The sequence below is a fragment of the Lepidochelys olivacea genome (assembly GCF_965140295.1).
Source record: "Lepidochelys olivacea isolate rLepOli2 genome assembly, chromosome: 10".
NCBI lineage: Eukaryota > Metazoa > Chordata > Testudines > Cheloniidae > Lepidochelys > Lepidochelys olivacea.
The window spans coordinates 38,948,043-38,968,388 of NC_140420.1; the positions used below are offsets into that span (position 1 = coordinate 38,948,043).

At 48.9% G+C, this 20,346-nt stretch overlaps 1 protein-coding gene across 9 annotated transcripts in view; it reads left to right on the forward strand.

Moving 5' to 3' along the window:
• The window catches only part of MAPK8IP3 (mitogen-activated protein kinase 8 interacting protein 3), a 156,264-nt gene extending 152,542 nt beyond the window's left edge, over window positions 1-3,722 (forward strand). For all 9 annotated transcript variants that reach the window (XM_084641154.1, XM_084641155.1, XM_084641152.1 and 6 more), the window contains one exon: window positions 632-3,722. In XM_084641154.1, the coding sequence (XP_084497280.1) occupies window positions 632-753 (122 nt within the window). In that variant the 3' untranslated portion in view covers window positions 754-3,722. The remainder of the gene's footprint in view (window positions 1-631) is intronic.
• Window positions 3,723-20,346: the final 16,624 nt, after the last annotated feature.

A 20,346-nucleotide genomic window follows, 5' to 3' on the forward strand; every position in this document is an offset into this window, starting at 1 on the left:
GCTCCTACTTTTGGGAAGGGGTGAGGTGGGAATGGTTGTGGGTAATACATGGACCAATGGGATTAGAGATGAAACTGTGTTGTTACGTAGTGAGTTCAGAAGATGATTTCCACTTGTCATGTCTCCTGCTTTAGAGGAAGCACTTGGGCATTTTCCTCTACTGTTACCCACACTTTTCCAGGGCATGTGGTTGGCTTGACCCCATCTGTCCCAACTGGCTGTCTCTACCCCTGTCCCCAGATCAATCCCCATAGACAGTCATCAGAAAAATACTACAGCATTTTCTACTAACAGCCCAAGTGCTGCAGCCTTTGAACTGTTGTGTTTTGGAGCATACCTGTTGTTGTAAGGATGGGCTCCTCCAGGAGAGTGGGGGGACTGGTCAGTACATGAAATCAGAGATATTGGAGGGCCATGTTTTTGTCTCTTTATGAAGATCTGTTTTTTCCCCTCCTAACCAGTCTTTCTGTGTACAAGTGTCCCATCATTACACCTGTCCTCGGGCAGTGAAAGAAGAGCTCAGTTAATGGTGCCCTTGATTTTTTCTAAGTAACATGAGCCTTTTGTGAGGGGCAATAATGCTTTGGATCTCCCTTCCCGCTCATCTTTACTGTTTGTATTCTCTCTGCAGGGGATGGAGAAGATGATGAGACAGAGGAGAATGCTGAAGATACTGCCCAAGTGAAGCCAGTGCTTTCCAAGGCTGAGAGGAGCCATATTATCGTCTGGCAAGTCTCATACATCCCTGAATGAGATTCTCTCTTTTCCTGACAACATATCTCTCCCTCCTCCCGTCTGAATGCCAAGATGTACATACAGAACACCTGCATTACACCTACTGCTGGAAACTGAACCCCAGACAACTGCAACAGCTCCTGCATCGGATGGTGACCCCCATTCTAACCTCTGAACTTGTAGCTTTCATTTTGGGCCCGTGTGCTTTGAGTGGTTGGATTACTGTTCTCCTTCTGAAGCTGGTGTCTACAAGGGGGGAAAAAAGACAGAGAATCTTCAGAGTGAAGCCCGGAGTTGGGAATTGTGCAAATAACTCTCTCCAAGAAGTATGAGACAGAAGCCTGTCTTGGAAGGTTTAGCCCAGGTTGTCAGGAAGGTTGCCTCACTGCCACCTGCATGAGAAGCCGTGCATCACCCTCATGTCCTCCAATGAAACGAGGCTAATGAATCACAACAGCCCAAAGAAAATCTTTATCCAGTTCACCAGGTGGAATTCTCATCCCATCCCCTCTGCATAGATTGTCCCCAAGCACTGAATCTTATCCCAGGATCTGAGAGCAGGCAGCACCAGGTTAAACCAGAAGTCTACAGAGAAGAGAGAACAGAGGTTTCAGGAAGCACTTCAGCTATTTGGCAATAGCGGGCCAACGGTCTCATGAAAAGGGGTAGAGTGTGGAACACATGCTAAAAACAGAAAGCCCTCCCTACTCTGCTATTATTTTTTGGCCAGTTGGTAACATTAAGTAGTGCTGAGTGAGCGTGAAATCAGGGAGGACTGTTTGCTTGGTAGAGTCAGAGGCAAAAAAGGGTGTTTGGTGTCAGGCCAGAGAGTGCTTGGACACTGCTGCCATGAAAGTTTGCTGGGATCTGGTTGATTAGCAGAAGGAAGAGCCAGCACTATTTTGTCTATGTGGTATTTTTGGAAGGGGAGGTAAAAAATGCTTTGTTTCATTATTTTTACAAGCCTTAAAAATTTCAAGAGACAAGCTGTTATTTAGTGATAGTTGGTTTTAAAGAGTAGCCGGTGACATGGCTTCTGTGTTAACCCAGCAAGGTTTTATTGACTCATGAAGATGCATTCCCATCCTGGTGCTGATTTTCTGCAGGGAGAAATGCTCTCCTCTCAAAACAGAAGAGTGTTGGGGAAAAGAAAAGGCAGGATGTTGATTTTGTCTCACTTTCTCCCAATACGTAACAGCAACCCAGTGAGAATGCAAGTTCAGGTGTGTGTATCCTAAGCCATGGCACTCAGATAGGAGGGCGCTTTGGGGTTAGCACATCACTACGGCGGGATTTGTGTTTCATGGTTGTTCTCCTGCAGTTAAATCAGTCTATAAAAAGCTGGAAAGGGGACCTTAGCTCCATCCTATGCACATATCTCAAGTTTTTTTACCTCACTCCTGCTTCTGACCCATTCGTTAAAAGACCTGATGCCACAGTTTGCCTCCTGGCTCCTCACTGTTCTGGCCTTTTAAATCCTTGAGCACATGTGCACTGCCTCACTTGCTGGTTTTCTGGCTCAGTCAGTGTCTTTGTACTCTAGGATCCCAGATGACCTAGTGTACCCATGTCTATCTGCAGAACTTATCTCCCCCGTTACTGTAATATCTGAGTGCCTCACAATATGTAATGGATTTATCCCTCACATCAACCCTGTGAGGGAGGGAAGGGTTTTGCAGGTAGGGATCTGAAGAACAGAAAGACTGACTTGCTCAAGGTCACACAGAAAGTCTGTGGCAGAGCTGGTCTTCTGAATCCCTAGCTAGTGTCAACTCCCCTATGTGGATGCTGCTGGTATGAACTAAAGGGTTCCTAGTTGCATTAATGTAATCCTATTTGAGGACTATTCGTTAATGTGAACTTTTACTTCACGACTGCAGCATCCACACAGGGGAGTTAGTGCACTGCTATTGATACCCCCATAGTCCAAAATGCAGGGCAGTGAAGACAAATCCCTACTTTCTCTTTAGCAGTAGCAATGCTGCCATTGCTTTCGGGGTTTGGATTGTGCATGCGCAGCTGAGAGATAAATATTAGCCACACATCAGAGTGCTGGAAAGGCAACAGCACGTATCTAGAGAACAGAGGCCCCAACAGCCTATTTAGGGGGAGACAGAGCCTTGGCGGTGCATTGCATTGGCTACGATCAGTGTTACATTACATAGGCACTCGTACTACTCTCTGAAGACAGAGGTCAGGAGAGGATTTGAATCAAGTCCTCCAGCTGTGTACCTCTGTAAAGGGATTCCAGAGACCGTGTGACATTTCTGAATGAGTCAGGCTTTCATTCTGCTGTGGCATATTCCAGAATTGCTTTCTGGTAAGATAAGTCACTTAGGGCTTTAGACAGCAAATAATTCACAACTTTTGTTAATTAGTGTAAATTAAATTTCAGTATTTGAGCTGATTTTTAAAAAAATGTAATTGACCCCAATTATTTAGTTTAATGAAATATGCCATGTGATAATTATGAAACATGGTGTGAGATTTTTACCTGTTACAGTTTATGTTCTATATTTGTTTTATCAAAGTGACAGTACTTGGTCCTCTGTCTCCCACTGAAATTTCATGGCTACTTAAGAAAATAGGTTCCAGACCTCCTTATCTCAGCAGGTTCATTTGCAGTTTGAAGCAGATTTTCTTTCAAGAGAAGCACACTTTCAAAAAGGGGCCAGTGACAGCTAAGTGAAGAGCCACTGCTGTCATGTTCCTATCATCCTCATTCGGTGACTACAGAGCAGCAAGGTGAAAGCTGATTGGCTTAAATACACTTCCCTATCATATCTCCACTGTGATGTATGTAAAGTACCTTGTATGTTATAAAAGGATTTTAAAAAGTGTCTTAAGGCCTGTAAACTCCGCTGTTTGGTCTGAAGATGGCATTCTGTAAAGAGACTGCTGTATGAATACTTTCCCATGCTTTGTCCCTTATGCTATCAAACAAGTGAACCATATCTGTTCTGTATGTAATAAATGTGTTAACATCAGCAATGGAAACGTGTATTCATTGCGTGTACAGATACTGGGATTTCTGATCAGTCTGTGACAATGGGTTGATTATTGTAATAGTTGCTCAGGCAGTATCTCAAATTCTCAAACTTTAACATTATACTACATGTCATTCAATGAGTCAGATTGCAGGATGCTAGTTTTGCAATCCCCACAACTTGAGAGCTGGTGCTCTGCAGCAGTAGCTTCCTTGCAATTTCATAAGTGCTGTGCCAAAGGTGTGGAACACGCAGCTGTTATGGTGCAAGTGTCAGCACATAGAGTGATTCAAACCACAAACATTGTCGTGAGGAGACACAGTGACAGAGGGGCCTGACACTTAACAAATGTTAACTTTAAATGGATTACATGTTAATGGAATTCTCTTCCCATATGGGAAGAGTCTTGGCAAAAATCAACTGTCTATGCAGGCACTCCTCCATGAAGCTGGGTGCATCGTGCTTGCTTGTTCAATTGTTTGAAAAGACACTTATTTGTCTAAGTTAATAGCTCCATCCTGAAATCTGAGGGACTTGGGTGCCCTAATGGAGAAAAAGGCAATAAAATAGGAAACTAGATAAAAGTCCTGTGAACAAGGCTATGAATACATGATTTGCCAACTATACAGTATCAGCCATTAAAATTAATGGCATCAAATGCTCCCTTGTAATTAGCCTGCTAAATAACTTGTGTCTTTACAAATGGTGGCTACTTCATTATAAGCAGTGTCTTGGGTCTTGTGACAAAATGGACAATGTTGGTATGGTGGGTCCCGTGCTTTCCTTGGCTGGGTGGGGGCTGGGACACTACCCCTTGCCCCTGCTCTTGGGGCACCGAGAGTCCTGCTAGTGGCCTGGGAAGGTGGTAGAGGAGGGAAGCAGGGAAAAGGTCTGGGTTTGCACCTCACTCTGAGCCCTAGCCCCTCTCAACCCCTGCGGGTTTCTTACCCTCTTCCCCCTTGGGTAGGGTTACCCTCGGTCCTTGATGCTGGAGCAGGGTCTCCCTTCCTCTGGTCTTTCATTTCTTAACAACACACTTCCAAACTCCAGTCCTCTCTCCTTCCTCGCTCCACACTGTCTACTTAAAGCAGGGGGGTTTTATTAGGTTCCTGACAGGGCCTTAATTAGCCTCGGGCTTCTATATCTCCCCTCTACCAGTCTCCCACTTTTCCCTGGCCCTGCTGTATCACAGTCTCTAGAGCATGAAAGCAAAATACCAACTGCCAGCAGATATCAGTGTCACGGTAATGGTCCTCACTTGGGGTCTGGTTGGGGAGGATGGCCTAGTGGTCATGGCCCCCTGAGTGCCAAGGGGATTGTGGGGAGGAGAGCCCAGGCCCTCCCACTCCACCAGGCTCCCACCCACGGCCCTTTGGACTACCAGTAGTCTGGTAACCAAGGCTGCCCTCCCTGGGCCTCTTCCTCTTGTTCCCACCCTGCAGTCAGCTTAGTCCAAGGCTTTCCCCTGGTGGGGAAGTCCAAATCAAAATAAATCGAGGGGGATTTCCAAGGTCCACAGGATCCTTCCCTCTCTGGTTGTCTCTGAAGTGGATCCTCCCTTCCCTTAGAGACGGTCCCTTTGGGCAACTGTGTCAGAGTCAGTTAGGCTTCCCTCTGCTGTGTGATGCTGGAGCTGTGGATTGTAGGTCTGTTCACCTCCAGTTCTGCCCCCAAATGAGCTAATTGCCTGCCTTTTAATTCTTCCAGCAGCTGGAGCATTTGCTGGAGGTGTGGCAAAGCGGGGATGGCTGAGCCCAAAATAATCCATTAATCCCTTGTTGCCCAGTGTGGGGTTTGTACACCCCATCACATGAAAGAAAATGTAAGACACTCAGCACATGGAGCTTTAAGATTGAGTTAAGTATAACAATCAAATCAGTTCCCTGAACTCCCCCATTCTGAGCTTAACCCCACCTTACCCCAGCAGTTTGAATAAGCTCCCTAGCCAGCCACAGTCCTCCCAGTTGTGTACAGCTTTGTCCCTCTGGTGAAATAACTAAGGAAAGGGCAGGATGTTTTCAAATTTTATTACAAAAAAAGCAACTGGACAACCATTATAAAAAACAGTTATATATTTATAGATGTAAACGATGAGAGCTGCAGCTGAAGGGGCTAGAGATAAGCAGCATGCTTTAACCCAGCAGCATAGTGCCATATAGGTGCCGTGGAAAGGATCTTTGTTCACCAGTCAGTGCTTCAAAACAGCTTTGTTTATCTTAAAATGGTCATTGGTAATATGCCCTCACACAACCCCTTTGCACTGGCATTGCAGTCAGCATGCCAGCTAGAGAGCCTGGTTGAGTTTATTGCCTCCACTCACATGGTGTGGGACGCATTCCCAACAGCTGTGGAACTAACTGCTGACTGAAGACACAGGTTTTTATGAATGGAGGAAAACAAATTAAAAGAAAGAGCACATCCCATCAGCTGGTGTGCTTGTACTGAAAGGGCTGCCAAGCCTGTCTCAAAAGATGAGGCTGTGTTATACACATTTTTCCCACCCCAGACAGCAACAATTTGCGTGAGGAAACGAAGGGGTGATTGGCAGTGACTGAAAGATGGTCTGAAACTAGGTCTCAGTCCTAGTTTGCACTACCTGCTGCCTAGCTTAGCAGAATTTTGTGAGGTACTAGCCCCATTGTCAAGTAGTGTTTTCATTTCATTGAGCTCTGAAAGTCAAGGCCAGAATTGGCAAGGAAACAGTCTCCCTCCAAAAAGAAAAGGAGTACTTGTGGCACCTTAGAGACTAACAAATGCCACAAGTACTCCTTTTCTTTTTGCGAATACAGACTAACATGGCTCCTACTCTGAAACCAGTCTCCCTCCAAGTATATCCCTCGCATTTTCAAAGCACATTCAAGTCAGTTAACGCAATGGTAGGCAAAGTGAGGCCTATCAAGTTTCTCATCCCCAGTGGCTGCCCTTGTCTTTAACACGGTGAAGAGGACTATAGTGGGGTGGCTACCCCACTCCTATCCTAGATGGGGCTTCAGCAGGCCAGGGAGGCAGTGCAGGTGGGCAGCCAATCAGAGAAGGCTCGCTAGAGGGCCAATCAGAGGCTGCATTAGAGACAGCCAATCAGAGGCTGCGTTAGAGACAGCCAATCAGAGCCAGACTCAACCATATATAAAGGCTGCCCAGGAAGGGAGCAGGGAGTCTCTCCCTGGTGATCAAGGGAGGAGGACTGGTTCCTCTGCTGGAAGGTAGCACCTTGGACAGAGTAGTGCTAGGGAGCTCTGGCCAAGGAAAACCCCAGGCTGCTGGCCTATGCCGGGCAGGTGTAGAGGGCCAAAGGGAAAGTGGTCCAGGGACAGTAGCAGGGCAAGGGGAGAGAAGGAGGGCAGAGAGGCTCCTGCTAGAGGGTCCCTGGGTCGGAACCCAGAGTAGCAGGTGGGCCTGGGTCCCCCCCTTCCCCTTGTGCTACACCAGGCTGAAGAGGAGCATGACCCGATCCAGGCTGTGGCTAGCCCCTGCAATAAGGGGCTAGACTTAGAGGCTGCAGCCAGCCACTACAACCGGTGCAGATCGTGGGCTGCTGATAACACCAAACCCCCGGAAGGGGGTGAGACTGAAGTAGTGGGCAGTGCCGGAGGGCAGCGTCCTGAAGAGGACGCTGCCGAGCGGGGAGCAACGAGGGTTCCCAAAGCAGCAGAGCAGACAAGGGGCAAGGCACCACGTGAAAAAGGTGCTCCATGACTGGACAGAGCTAATTCCCGGAGCAACCAGCGGGAGGTGCCAGCGGTGGTGAGTCCTAACCCCGTCACAAGTGGTGGAGAATGCGGGCATCGACCAGGGCCTGCTAGAAGGACCCCTATGTAGAAGATGGAGATGGACAAGCTCCTAAAATGGCTCCTGGAAAACCAGCAGCAACAAGCTGTACAACAGCAGACACAGCTGTTGCAGCAACTGGCGGCGCAGCAGCAACTGCAGGCAGCACAGCAACAAGAATCCCAGCAACAGCTGGTTCGGGAGTTAGCTGCCCAGCACCAAGCAAGTCAAGATCGACTCTTTCAACAGGTGGCGACCTTGTTGAAAACAGCAGCCAGTCCTCCCCCCTCCCTCACCAACCCAGCCGGAGGAGGGCCAGGGAAGGGCTGCGGAGGACTACCGGTGCGGCTGATGAAGATTGTTAGGATATAGATATTCAGGCCTGTCTGTAAAGGCCTATACTCTAAGAATTTAGGTGTATTCTCATCACTTGGCTAGTGATAGAGGTATAAAAGAATCAAAATCACTGTCTGCTGGTGTAAGGGCCTTCTCTTACTGTGACAGTCTGAGGCCCTGTTCTTAGGCTAAGGCCTTTGGCTAAGCAGCAGAGGCAGCCATAAGCTGGGAAGCAAACAGTCACATCCTCACATTCCAAACTAGTCACACTGAAATAAGGTGCTATTTGGCTGTTAGGAATACAATCCTGTCCTGATAGTTCCTATCACCTCCAGAGAAAGGGAAGTGCCTAGAAAACGTAAAAGGAAACTTAGTTTGATAGCATCCTGTCTGGCAAGAACTCACTTATCAATAGCTGGGATGTGAAATCCTCGCTTCTGTGTTGTCTTGTCATTGTAGTTCCCACTTTGCTATTGTTTGTCTGTATAATCTCTGTCTGGTTCTGTGATTGTTCCTGTCTGCTGTATAATTAATTTTGCTGGGTGTAAACTAATTAAGGTGGTGGGATATAATTGGACAATATGTTAGGATTGGTTAGTTAAATTTCAGGAAAATGATTGGTTAAGGTATAGCTAAGCAGAACTCAAGTTTTACTACATAATCTGTAGTCAATGAGGAAGTGAGTGGGTGGGGGTGGGCATGGGCATGGGCACGTGGGTAAGGGAGATGGGAATGGGGGTAAGAAAACTGGAATCATGTTTTGCTAAAGGGGGAAATGGGAACAGGGAATGGGAGTAAGGAAGTTGGAATCATGTTTGGCTAAGGGTAGGAATGGGAACAGGGACACAGGCGTAAGGCTCTGTGGTGTCAGAGCTGGGAAGGAGGATACTAAGGAAGGAAACTGGAATCATGCTTGCTGGAAGTTCACCCCAATAAACATCGAATTGTTTGCACCTTTGGACTTTGGGTATTGTTGCTCTCTGTTCATGCGAGAAGGACCAGGGAAGTAAGTGGGTGAAGGAATAAGCCCCCTAACAAAGATGAGGCTGGGGGACAACCCCAAAGCCTTCTTAGTAACTTTTGAATGGGTAGCTACGGCCACTCGGTGGCCCCTTGAGCATTGGGCCACTATTCTCGCCCCTTATTTAACAGGACTGCACAGTCTGCTTACTGCAATCTGGACACACAGGCACTGCAATATGAGAAGGTTAAGGCTGCCACCCTAGACCAGATGGGCATCAGTCCAGAGATGTACTGACAGAGGTTGCGTCGAGAGAAATATCTGCTTGGGGCCAGACCATGGGCCATAGCCCAGAAGGTCCATGACCTCTGTTGGAGGTGGCTAGAGCCTGACCGCCATACTAGTTGCCAGGTGGCCGATGCTGTGGTGCTGGAGCAGTTCCTCCGAATCCTTCCCACCAGGGGGAAGGAGTGGGTGCAACTACACTGGCCGAAGACCCTCGCAGAGGCTACATCCCTCGTCGAAAACTTCATGGCGGCGGAGCCAGAAGGGCGAGTGGGTCTTAAGACAAGGACTTCAGGAGAGGGAGTCCGACCCCCAGAAGAAGCAGCGCATAAGACCAGCGGGGGAGGTCCCTGCTTGCCTGCATGGCAGTCGGGGTCTCCAACAAACCCCAAGAACCGGGGCCCCTCGGCAGCGCGCCTGTCCCAAGACCAAAAGGACCCGTCTGGGGAGTCAAGCCTACCGCAAGACACCCGACCCTTGGAGGGGAATCATGATAGGTGCTACCAGTGCGGACAAAGGGGGCATTTCAGGAGAGAGTGCCCCTACATGGACTGTAATTATGGACAGGTCCTGACGGCGGACTGACGAGCCCAGAAGGACGGGCCAGCGAAGATGGTGATCCCGGTGCGAGTGGCGGGAACCCCAACCTTAGTGTTGGTTGACTCGGGGTGCAGCCACACTGTCATTCGCACGGGCCTGGTAGAGGACTCCCTTCCTGCTGGGGCCCCGATACAGTTACAATGTATACATGGGGACGTGAAGGCTTACCCCACCATCTGGGTACAACTGGAGGTTGCCCAACAAGAGGCGCATTGCTTAGTGTGGGTGGCCCCTAGATTAGCATACCCCATGGTCTTGGGTCACGACTGGCCGGGTTTTGCCAGTCTTATGCAGGGGTGGAGCGGTCAGCCTGGGAAGGGGAAGAGAGCCCACTATGGGAAGCGTGGTTTGTTGGGCCAACCCGGGCCACAAGGGCCCTTGGAGGGGACATCAAGAGGGCCCGAAGTAACCGAAGGGAGCCAAACCCTGATCGACGTTCCGACAGGAGAAGAGATGAGGTGGCTGTTGGTTGATGGAGATTTCCTGGAGAAACAGAGAGGGGACTCCAGCCTTAGTCAAACCTGGGAGCAAGCAGACAGCTGGGATGGAGAGACCCATCCTTGGCAATATTGGCCCCAAGGCCCCCATTTTGAAATCTACAATGACTTACTTTATCGAGTGGCCCAGGAGCCAGAGACACAAGCTGAGGAGCGCCAATTGTTGGTTCCCCGAAGGTTCTGAAGAGCACTGCTCCGCCTGGCCCATGTGGTCCCCTAGGCAGGGCATTTGGGGTGAGAAAAGACGTTCCTACGAGTAGCCCAACGGTTTTTCTGGCCCGGCATACACCAAGAGGTCCGTGATTACTGCGCCTCTTGCCCAAAGTGCCAAAAGGCCAGCCCAAAGGGGGTACCCAGGGCCCCCTTGGTGCCTCTACCAGTGATTGGCACCCCTTTCGAACGGAAAGGTCTTGACCTGGTGGGGCCCCTGGAGAAAAGTAGCTCGGGGCATAGATACATCCTGGTCGTAGTAGACTATGCGACTAGGTATCCAGAGGCAGTACCCTTATGAACAACTGTGGCCCCTGTCATCGCCAATGAGCTGTCACTGATATTTTCCTGGGTGGGGTTGCCACGAGAGATACTGACAGACCAGGGGACTAATGTAACCTCCAAACTGATGGCAGAGCTCTGCAGACTACTGAACATCCAGGCCCTTAAGACCTCTGTCTACCATCCCCAGATGGACAGATTGGTAGAACGCTTTAATGGGACCCTGAAGGTGATGCTGCGGAAATTCGTGGGGGATGACCCCCATCAGTGGGACAAGTACCTGCCAGCACTCCTCTTCGCCATACGTGAGGTGCCACAAGCTTCCACCGGGTTCTCCCCATTCGAGCTCCTCTATGGGAGACGACCCCAGGGGATTTTGGACCTCTTGAAAGAAACCTGGGAGGAACAAGAGACCCGGGTCAAAGGTTTGGTCCAGTATATCCTCCATTTGAGGGAACAGCTTCGGGAACTAGGCATCCGAGCCAGAGAGAACCTGTTACAAGCACAACAGAATCAGCAGATCCAGTACAATCGAGGGACGAAGATGAGGAACTTCTGCTGTTGCTGCCCGAGTCTAAATTATTAGCCCAGTGGCAGGGACCGTTTGAGGTAGTTCGGCAGGTGGGGCCCGTTGATTACGAGATCCGGATGACCGGGCGACGAAGGGACACCCAAATATACCACGTGAACCTGCTGAAGGCGTGGAAGGACTGAGAGGGTTTTATGATTGCCCCAGAGCTTGAGCTGGGGCCCTTGGCCGGTGAGTACGAGGAGCCGGGCAGGGTAGACGTTGGCCGGGAGCTCCACCCTACACAATGAGAACAGATATGGCAGGTGGTAGCCGCATTCCCCACAGTACTGTCCACTCAACCAGGAAAGACAACGGTGATCAGCCACCATATCGCCACTATCCCCGGCCAAAAGGTGAGAGAGAGAACCACCGCCCACTCCTAAGAAAATGTGGGAGACTGCGCAGAGGGAGTTGGAATCAATGTTAACCCTGCGGGTGGTGGAAGAATCGAGGAGTGACTGGAGAAGTCCCATAGTGCTGGTCCCCAAGCCAGATGGCTCAGTAAGATTTTGCATGGACTTTTGCAAAGTGAACGCCATCTCTCACTTTGATGCCTACCCCATGCCATGGGTGGACGAGTTACTGGAGAGACTAGGACAGGCAGAATTTATCTCCACCCTGGATTTAACCAAGGGTTATTGGCAGATCCCCCTTACACCTACCTCAAGAGCAAAGACAGCCTTTCCTACGCCGTTTGGCCTTTTTCAGTTTACTGTGATGCCCTTTGGGTTGCATGGTGCCGCGGCTCATAAACCAGGTACTGAGCCCCCACAGTTTGTAAGCCACAGTGTACATTGACGATATTGTCATTTATAGCTCCAACTGGGGAGACCATATTCAGCACCTAACCAAAGTACTACAAGCCTTGGGGGACGCGGGCCTCACGGCACATCCAGCCAAATGCCATTTAGGACAGCGGGAGGTGACTTATTTAGGCTATACGGTAGGGTGAGGGAAATTACGCCCCATGGTAGATAAGGTACAGGCTTTAAGGAACTACCCCATCCCTAAATCCAAAAAACAGGTACGACAATTCTTAGGGTTGGCGGGGTATTATCGGTGGTTTGTCCCTAATTTCTCGACACTGGCTGCCTCTTGACGGACCTAACAAAGAAAACCCAGCCCCAGAAGATCCAATGGACAGAGAAATGCGAGAATGCCTTCCTCGCGCGCCGAGAACAACTGACCAGGGAGCCAGTGTTAATCCAACCTGACTTTTCGAAGTCTTTCATTCTCCAGACGGACGCGTCTGGAGTAGGTATAGGAGCGGAACTGTCACAAGAGGTAGAGGGGGAAGATCACCCCATTTTATACCTCAGCCGGAAGCTCTTTCCATGCGAGACGCACTACGCTACCATAGAACGGGAGGCCCTTGCAGTTAAGTGGTCAGTCGAAACACTGCGGTACTACTTGCTGGGGAACCAATTCTTCTTAGTGACTGATCACAGCCCCCTCCACTGGATCAGCAGCATGAAAGAAACGAATGACCGAATTATGAGGTGGTATTTGTGCCTCCAGCCCTATTCCTTTCAAGTCCTACACAGACCAGGTAAGGCCCATGGAAATGCAGACTTTTTCTCCCGAATGGGAGAAAAGAAGGACGAGGAAGGGGACCAGGAAAGGGAAACCCCTACCATCGTTCTAAGGGGGAGGGTGTGTGACGAGGCGGATGGGCCCTGCACTGGGAAGGAGATGGTCAACCCTTCCCTTCTGGCAGAAGAAGCCATGCCCCTGAGGCTCTGCTGGGCATGCTCCAACAGAGAGTCAAGTACAAAAGCCTGCAGAGCTGCTCAGTCAGGGAGGGCGACTGAGGAAGCTGGACACCCAGCGGATGCTCCAACCCAGGAGCAGGGGCAACTCTTACAGAGGAGAGCTGATGGGCCCGGAAGTGGTACTAGAGACTGGCAGCTGTGGGAACCCCGGGGAGCCCCAGGGGCTGAGGAACGTGAAGGCCCGGATGCCAAAGGGACTGCTACAATGGGAGAACTGGTAGGAAGTGACCCAGGAAAGGGAAGGGAGTGGTATCTCCCACCACAATGAGGGCAGCGTGTTGTGGTAGGATTCCCTGCTGACCCGGAGTGGATCACCCCCTCAATGACAGGGTCCTGGGTCGGAGCCCGGTGAAGGAGGGTGGGCCCACGGCTCCTCTACCAGGGGTCTCTAGTGTCCCCCCCCCCCCCCCGAGAGCGTCCTTAAGGGGGAGGGTGTGTAGTGGGGTGGCTGCCCCACCCCTATCCTAGATGGGGCTTCAGCAGGCCAGGGAGGCAGTGCAGGTAGGCAGCCAATCAGAGCCAGACTCAGCCATATATAAAGGCTGCCTAGGAAGGGAGCAGGGAGTCTCTCCCTGGTGGTCAAGGGAGGAGGACTGACTCCTCTGCTGGAAGGTAGCACCTTGGACAGAGCAGTGCTGGGGAAGGCCAGAAGGAGCTGGGGAGCTCTGGCCAAGGAAAACCCCAGGCTGCTGGCCTAGGCCAGGCAGGTGCATAGGGCCAAAGGGAAAGTGGCCCAGGGACAATAGCAGGGCAAGGGGAGAGAAGGAGGGCAGAGAGGCTCCCGCTAGAGGGTCCCTGGGTTGGAACCCAGAATAGCAGGTGGGCCTGGGTCCCCCCCCTTCCCCTTGTGCTACACCGGGCTGAAGAGCAGCATGGCCCGATCCAGGCTGTGGCTGGGCCCTGCAATAAGGGGCTAGACTTAGAGACTGCAGCCGGCCACTACAACTGGTGCAGATCGTGGGCTGCTGATAACATCAAACCCCAGGAAGGGGGTGAGACCGGAGCAGTGGGCACTGCCGAAGGGCAGTGTCCTGAAGAGGACGCTGCTGAGCGGGGGGCAATGAGGGTCCCCAAAGCAGCAGAGCAGACGAGGGGCAAGGCACCATGTGAAAAAGGTGCTCCATGACTGGACAGAGCTAATTCCCGGAGCAGCCAGCGGGAGGCACCAGCTGTAGTGAGTCCTAACCCCTGTTACAAGGACCTCTTCCAGTTTTCAGAGCTGCAGCCTGAATGCTGTCACTATCTCAGAATTAAAACACAGAAAGGAAGTGCTGTCAGCTGCCTCTTTTGCCAATGGCATGTGGCCTACAGCCTCCTGCCAGCGCAGAACTCTGCCTGGTAAAGTTTAAGCACCTCTGCCAAAATTAAGCAGGTTACAGCTTTGACTAGGTTTGCCATTGGGTTACTGCTACTGTCCAGCTGCAGCTCTGGAATAGATGGGAATGCAAGATTAAAGGTGACCTGCAAATAATTTTTATAACATGGGGCTTGTGCCCCTTCTTTGCAATGGATAAAAAAGGCTTGAAAGGGATTTGGGTTCACTTTTTTTTTTAAAGATAGTTTTCTGCCTGTGTTTTGCTTTAGAAGAGTCCACTCTGGTGTCCCCTAAATTTGCTATAAGACCTATCAGATATCTATTTGAAGGCATGGAAGTATTTGGATCTTTAACATGTTTCTTCCCCAAAATGTTATTCATTTGAATTAAATAAGTATTAACAAAAATATTTACGATTCTTACTAAAAATCACTACAGCACTATAATCTAACATATTATGTGCATTAAAAACTGGCTAATTGATAGACTTCAAAGTAACTGTTAAAAGAGAATGGCTGTGTTTCTCATAAGGTCCCACAGAGGTCTTGGCCCAATAGTCTGCAGATATCGAATAGTGTCCTTCAGATCATTGATAAAATCATTGCTGGTAAAGTTTGCAAGAGACAGATTGTGAAGAGGTATACAATAAGGGCAGGTCATGTATATAGAATGATCTAGATTGCTTGGTAAACTGGGCTCATTCAATACAGTCACATGCAAGGTGATGCATTTAGGAACAAAGAATTTAGGTCACTACATAATGGGGGACCGAAGGCCAGATTTTTAAAGGTATTTAGGCACCATGTGGTATTTTCAAAAGTGCCTACATACCTAACACTTCTGGGAATTAATGCGCTTTTGAAAATCCCAGTAAGTGCCCCTCTTCACCTTTAAACACCCTAGCTAGCTTTTAAAATTGGCCCTGTATCCTGGAAAGCAGCAACTCTGAAAAGACTTGGGGAGTCATGGTGCAATGCTGTGGCTAAGAGTTCTTGCATTACTAAACTACTCCTTACAGTTAATTTAGAACCCTGTAAAGTGTATCAACCCAAGAAAGGGACCTGGGCACCATAATGGGACAGCTCAGTGAAAACCTCTGTTCAATGCGTAGCTCAACACTACTATAATGCCTTTATATAAATGAGGGGTGCAACCTCAGCTGGAAAACTGTGTGCAGTACTGGTCACCCCATCTCAAAAAGGATATTGCAGAGCTAGAGAGGGCTTAGAGAAGGGCAGCAAGAATGATGAAGGGCCTGGAGAAACTAAGCAGAAGAGTAATTAAAAAGATTAGGACTGTTACCTTAGAAAAGAGCTCAGTAAGACGGGGCCACGATAAAAATACATCAGATAGAATAGAAACTTCTCTTCTCCCTGTCTCATAACAAGAACCAGGCACAGTCAATGAAACAAACCCAATAAAAGGAAATATTTTTTGTAACAATCTGTAAATAAAACTGCAGAACTCCCTGCCACATGCAGTTGCTGAGGCCAAGAACTTAAGAGCCAAAAATGAGATGACTATATGGATATCAAGACTATCCAGTTGCCATAATTAATTACTATAAAATGTTGTGGAAGTAATATTAAACCATGTGCTTCAAGGCTTAAGCCAAACTTTATTAGAGATCAGGATGCCTAGTTGGCAGGCGGTATCAAGCCAAGTGTCCCAGGGGTCAGTCCTGGGGCCGGTTTTGTTCAACATCTTTATTATTTATTGACCTTCCTGTCAACTGTCTATAATGGGCCACTCTTACCACTTCAAAAGTTATTTCTCCTTCCTTGGTATCCTGCTGTTCTTCTTGGAGTAGTGTCCCTATGGGTGCTCCACTTTAGGTGTCTGTGTGCCCCTGCACCTCTAATCGGACATTTTTGGTAGCAGTGTCCCGTTGAGCCTGCACTGCACTGGCGAACCCCTCTCTTCCTTCTCTACCGCCTTTGGCCTCAGTAGTGTTTTTGTTTTGTTACCTTTTGTTCTCCCTAAAAGTACTCAGGCTAGTGTTTTGTTTTGTTTTATTCCTTTGGTTTAAAAAGAAAAGAGAAAAAGGAAAAGAACTTCACTTTCCTTCCCTGTCTGGGGGCATTTCCCCCCTGCTCCCCAGGCATCTAGTAGGCTCATAATTATTTCTTCTTCAGTTTAAAAAAAAAAACAAAAGTAAAGATAATGTTCTTTGGCATATTCCTCCCTGCTAGAGGGGCTTGACTGGCTCTCTCCGCTCCAAGCGGTGCCTCTCCTGCCAGAAGTCATTTCCTGTAATGGCCAGACACTCACTGCCTGGGAGACCCTCACAGAAGTGCTTTAGCTGCCACACCTAAAACTGCAGCCTCACAGGAGCTGGGAGCTGAAGTAAAAATTCCTCCCTATAGAGAAAACACTTCAGTCTGCAAGGGACTCCCGTGGGTGTTGACCCCGGATCATCCCCAGAGCCTTCACTTCAAAAGGAGTCGAGTGGTGAAGAGGAGGAGAGAGAAAGAAGAAGCCACCAACAGACTCCCCCTGGAAAGGCTCCTCGGAGCAACTGGCCAGCCAGAGGGGTGTTCCCCAGTTCAGCAGTCTGGCCATCTCGGTAGGATAATACCAGCAGAGGAACCTCCTGCTGTGAGCTCAGCTGCTGCTGGGGTTTGGCACCCAAGCTCTGGTAGCTGAAACCTGAGAAGGGGTTTCCTGCTGTGAGCTCTGTCCTGCTCTGAGCTCTGCTCTCCTTCCTGACAAGGGGCTTCTGTAAGCTCTGTGCTGCTCTCAGTTCTGCTCTGGGCAACTACTGCCGAGAGGGCACAGTTACCATACCATTTCTAAAAGAGCGACACAGAGAAGCCCTGCTGTCAGCTCTGCTACGGCACCCAGATACCAGAGGCTTCCACTGTCATGCTCTGAGGCAAATGTATCCCTAAGGAGAGGGGATAGTTACTGTACCATCTCTAAAAGAGCAGCATAGAGAAACCCTTTGGTACCAGATCCAACAAAACTCCCATCTAGGAAGTGTTCTGCACCTTCCCAACCATTGATACCGACTACAGACACTCCTCTGGGGTTCTGGATGAGCCCATGGTAACACAGGTATTCTGATACGCTGGAGACCTGTGGTCTCAGTACCCAGGAAGAGACAATTACCATACCGTCTCTAAAAAAGTGGCACCAACAAACTTTTTGTACCGGGCAAAACTCTCATTTAGGGAGTGCTCTGCCCAACTGTTGGTACTGACAATGTACCACGGACCTTCCTCTGTGGTACCAAATGAACCCATGGTACTGCATGAGCTCTGGTACCCTGGAGACCTGATGATTGGGGAAGAAACACAATCCCCATTACTTGGTACCAGGACCCTGGTAGCGAGCACGTCCCAGCACCCAGAATCGCTCTTAGCACTGGGCTGTATACTGCCAATACCCCAGTCAGTGGCACCCTTACCAACTGACAAATCTGACACTGGCCAGGAGAAGCTCGTTCCCTGGCCCCTCAAGGTGGCCCACCACCACACTACAAGGGTGTAACAAGGCTGGTTCTGGAGGGACCTAACTGAGAGTGCCAATTCAGGACAAACTGCTTAAAGCAGGCCAGTTACAGCCCAAGGCTGGGGTTTCTATGCCCACTAAGACAAACCAAACCAGCCAAACAGAGAAGACTTTGGTTTTACCCCACTAGCTAACCACAAGTCTCACAAGCAATTCCCTTAGACACTCCAGTTTCCTAGTATCACCCCCAGTGCCACTCGTTATGGGGATGAATGTTATGAAAACAATGCCCCAGTAAAAGAAAAAAGGTTCCCTTGATCCCAAAGGACCAAGCCCCAGACCCAGGTCAATATACAAATCAGATCTTACCCACAAATCATGCTGTTCCAATCCTTTAAAATCTAAAGGTTTATTCATAAAAGGAAAAAGATATAGATGAGAGCTAGAATTGATTAAATTGAATCAATTACATAGAGTAATGGCAAAGTTCTTGGTTCAGGCTTGCAGCAGTGATGGAATAAACTGCAGGTTCAGATCAAGTCTCTGGAGTACATCCACAGCTGGGATGGGTCATTCAGTCCTTGGTTCAAAGCTTCAGTGCAGCAAAGTTCCTCCAGAGGTAAGAAGCAGGATTGAAGACAAGATGGAGGAGCTGCAGCAGCTTTTTATATTCTCCTGCCATGTGGTCTTTCTTTCTTTGTCCCAAGGACAAGCTGTCCATCACATGGTCTGGAAAAACCTCAGAGTTCTGTCCATAGGCAGGTCCCTGCATACCTTGCTGAGTCACGAGGCGTGTCTACCTTCTCTCAATGGGTCACTTGTATAGCTGATGGTCCTTAATTGGCCATCAAGCAGGCTAGGCAGAGCTTACACCAACTTGGCTGATTGTCACCCAGAAGCATAGCATAAATTTGGAATACACACAGTATAGAGCCAATACTTGTATCATTTTTGTATTTAAAGATATATGCAAACAGATAGCATAATCCTAACCAGCAAACCATAACCTCATCTTAGACACCTTATTTGACCCCCTTTATACAAGATTTGGTGCCACTACAGGACCTTGGTGGCAACAATGTTATATACGGTCCCAGTTCAAGTCAATAACATCACAAAGGGTCATCCCCAATTCCATCACGCCAACTGCCCGTGCCTGCCTCTCCCTCCCAAGGCCATATTGTAACTCTTTGGGTATATACACACACATGGTGTGACCGTCTCTCAGGGAGAGTCCACCAGATGGTTTGCTACAGCCTGGCACCTGAGCCAGGGCTGGAGAGCACCTGAGCCAGGACAGGAGAGAGATTTTTCAGAACAGGGAAGAAGGGGGAAGGGGAAAAACAAACAAACAAAAAAACCACACCTGAAAAGGAAGCAACCTCTTCAGCACACTTTTCCTCATCTCTCCTAGATGAGACTGTGCTGCCCACCTCTCATCACTAGATGAAGATTTAAGAACTTTCTGGATCTTACCAAGAGGGTGGCAGATGAGCTGCAGATTCCCTTAAAGGAGGTGGCAGATACACATCACAAGTTGGTGGAAAGTCTGCACGCTACCTTCTCATCTAGAACTGTCCTCCCAATTAATGAGCTGATTCTAGATCCTACCAAAATCATCTGGCAGAGCCAGCCTCCATCGCACCCAACCAGCAACAGAGTGTAAACAAAAACAACCCTACATCTCTACCCAAAGAGGCAGACTTTGTTTTCAACATCCGCAACCCAACTCCATCACAGTGGATGTGGTTAATGCATGAAGCGAGCAACATAATGCCAAGTCAAATCCATATGATCAGGCTTCGCAAGATGGCGTATTCATCAACAACATTACTGTTTAGAGTCATAAATTACCAAACTGTCATGGCCAGAACAATTTTGTTAATCTTGGGAAACCCAGGATGTTTCTGAAACATTACTGGAAACACAAAAAGAACAGATTCAGACCATTCTTAGAGAAGGTCAGTTAATAGACAGACCGGTCCTAGAGACATTACTGGATGTAACTGTTACAGCTGTCCGCCCAGTCTCCATGACAGTGGTCCTGAGGTGGGTTGTGGGTTGTGTGTTTTTTGTTGTTGTTGTTTTTTTTTTGTTCATTACACCTCTCTAGATTGCCCAAAGAGCTACAGACTTCCAATTTGAAGGGCCAAACTCTTTGCGGAGAAGACAGATTTTCTCTCCACATCCTGAAGGATTCTCAGACCGCACTACACTCCTTAGGAATCTACACTGTGGAACAGAAAAGAAGATATACCTCTCAACCACACCATAGATCACGATCTTCTCAATACTCACCATCTCTGTGCTGTTATGAACCACAGTGTAAGAGGCCCAGGGCTCAAAAGTGAGAACTGTCTGCACCCCAGTCCATAATCTCTCAAACTGCCTCTTATAAGCACTTTGATGAGCTAGTCGGGGGCCTGAACAATGATACCTTACAGCATCAGCTGCTATCTATACACCTGTCACGCCAGTCAGAAGTCACCTTACCTTGCTTCACTGCAGTTAGGACCAGCTCTAGAGCAAAGAGATTGATTTCTAGCCCTGAACTTACAGGGTGCCTACTTCCCT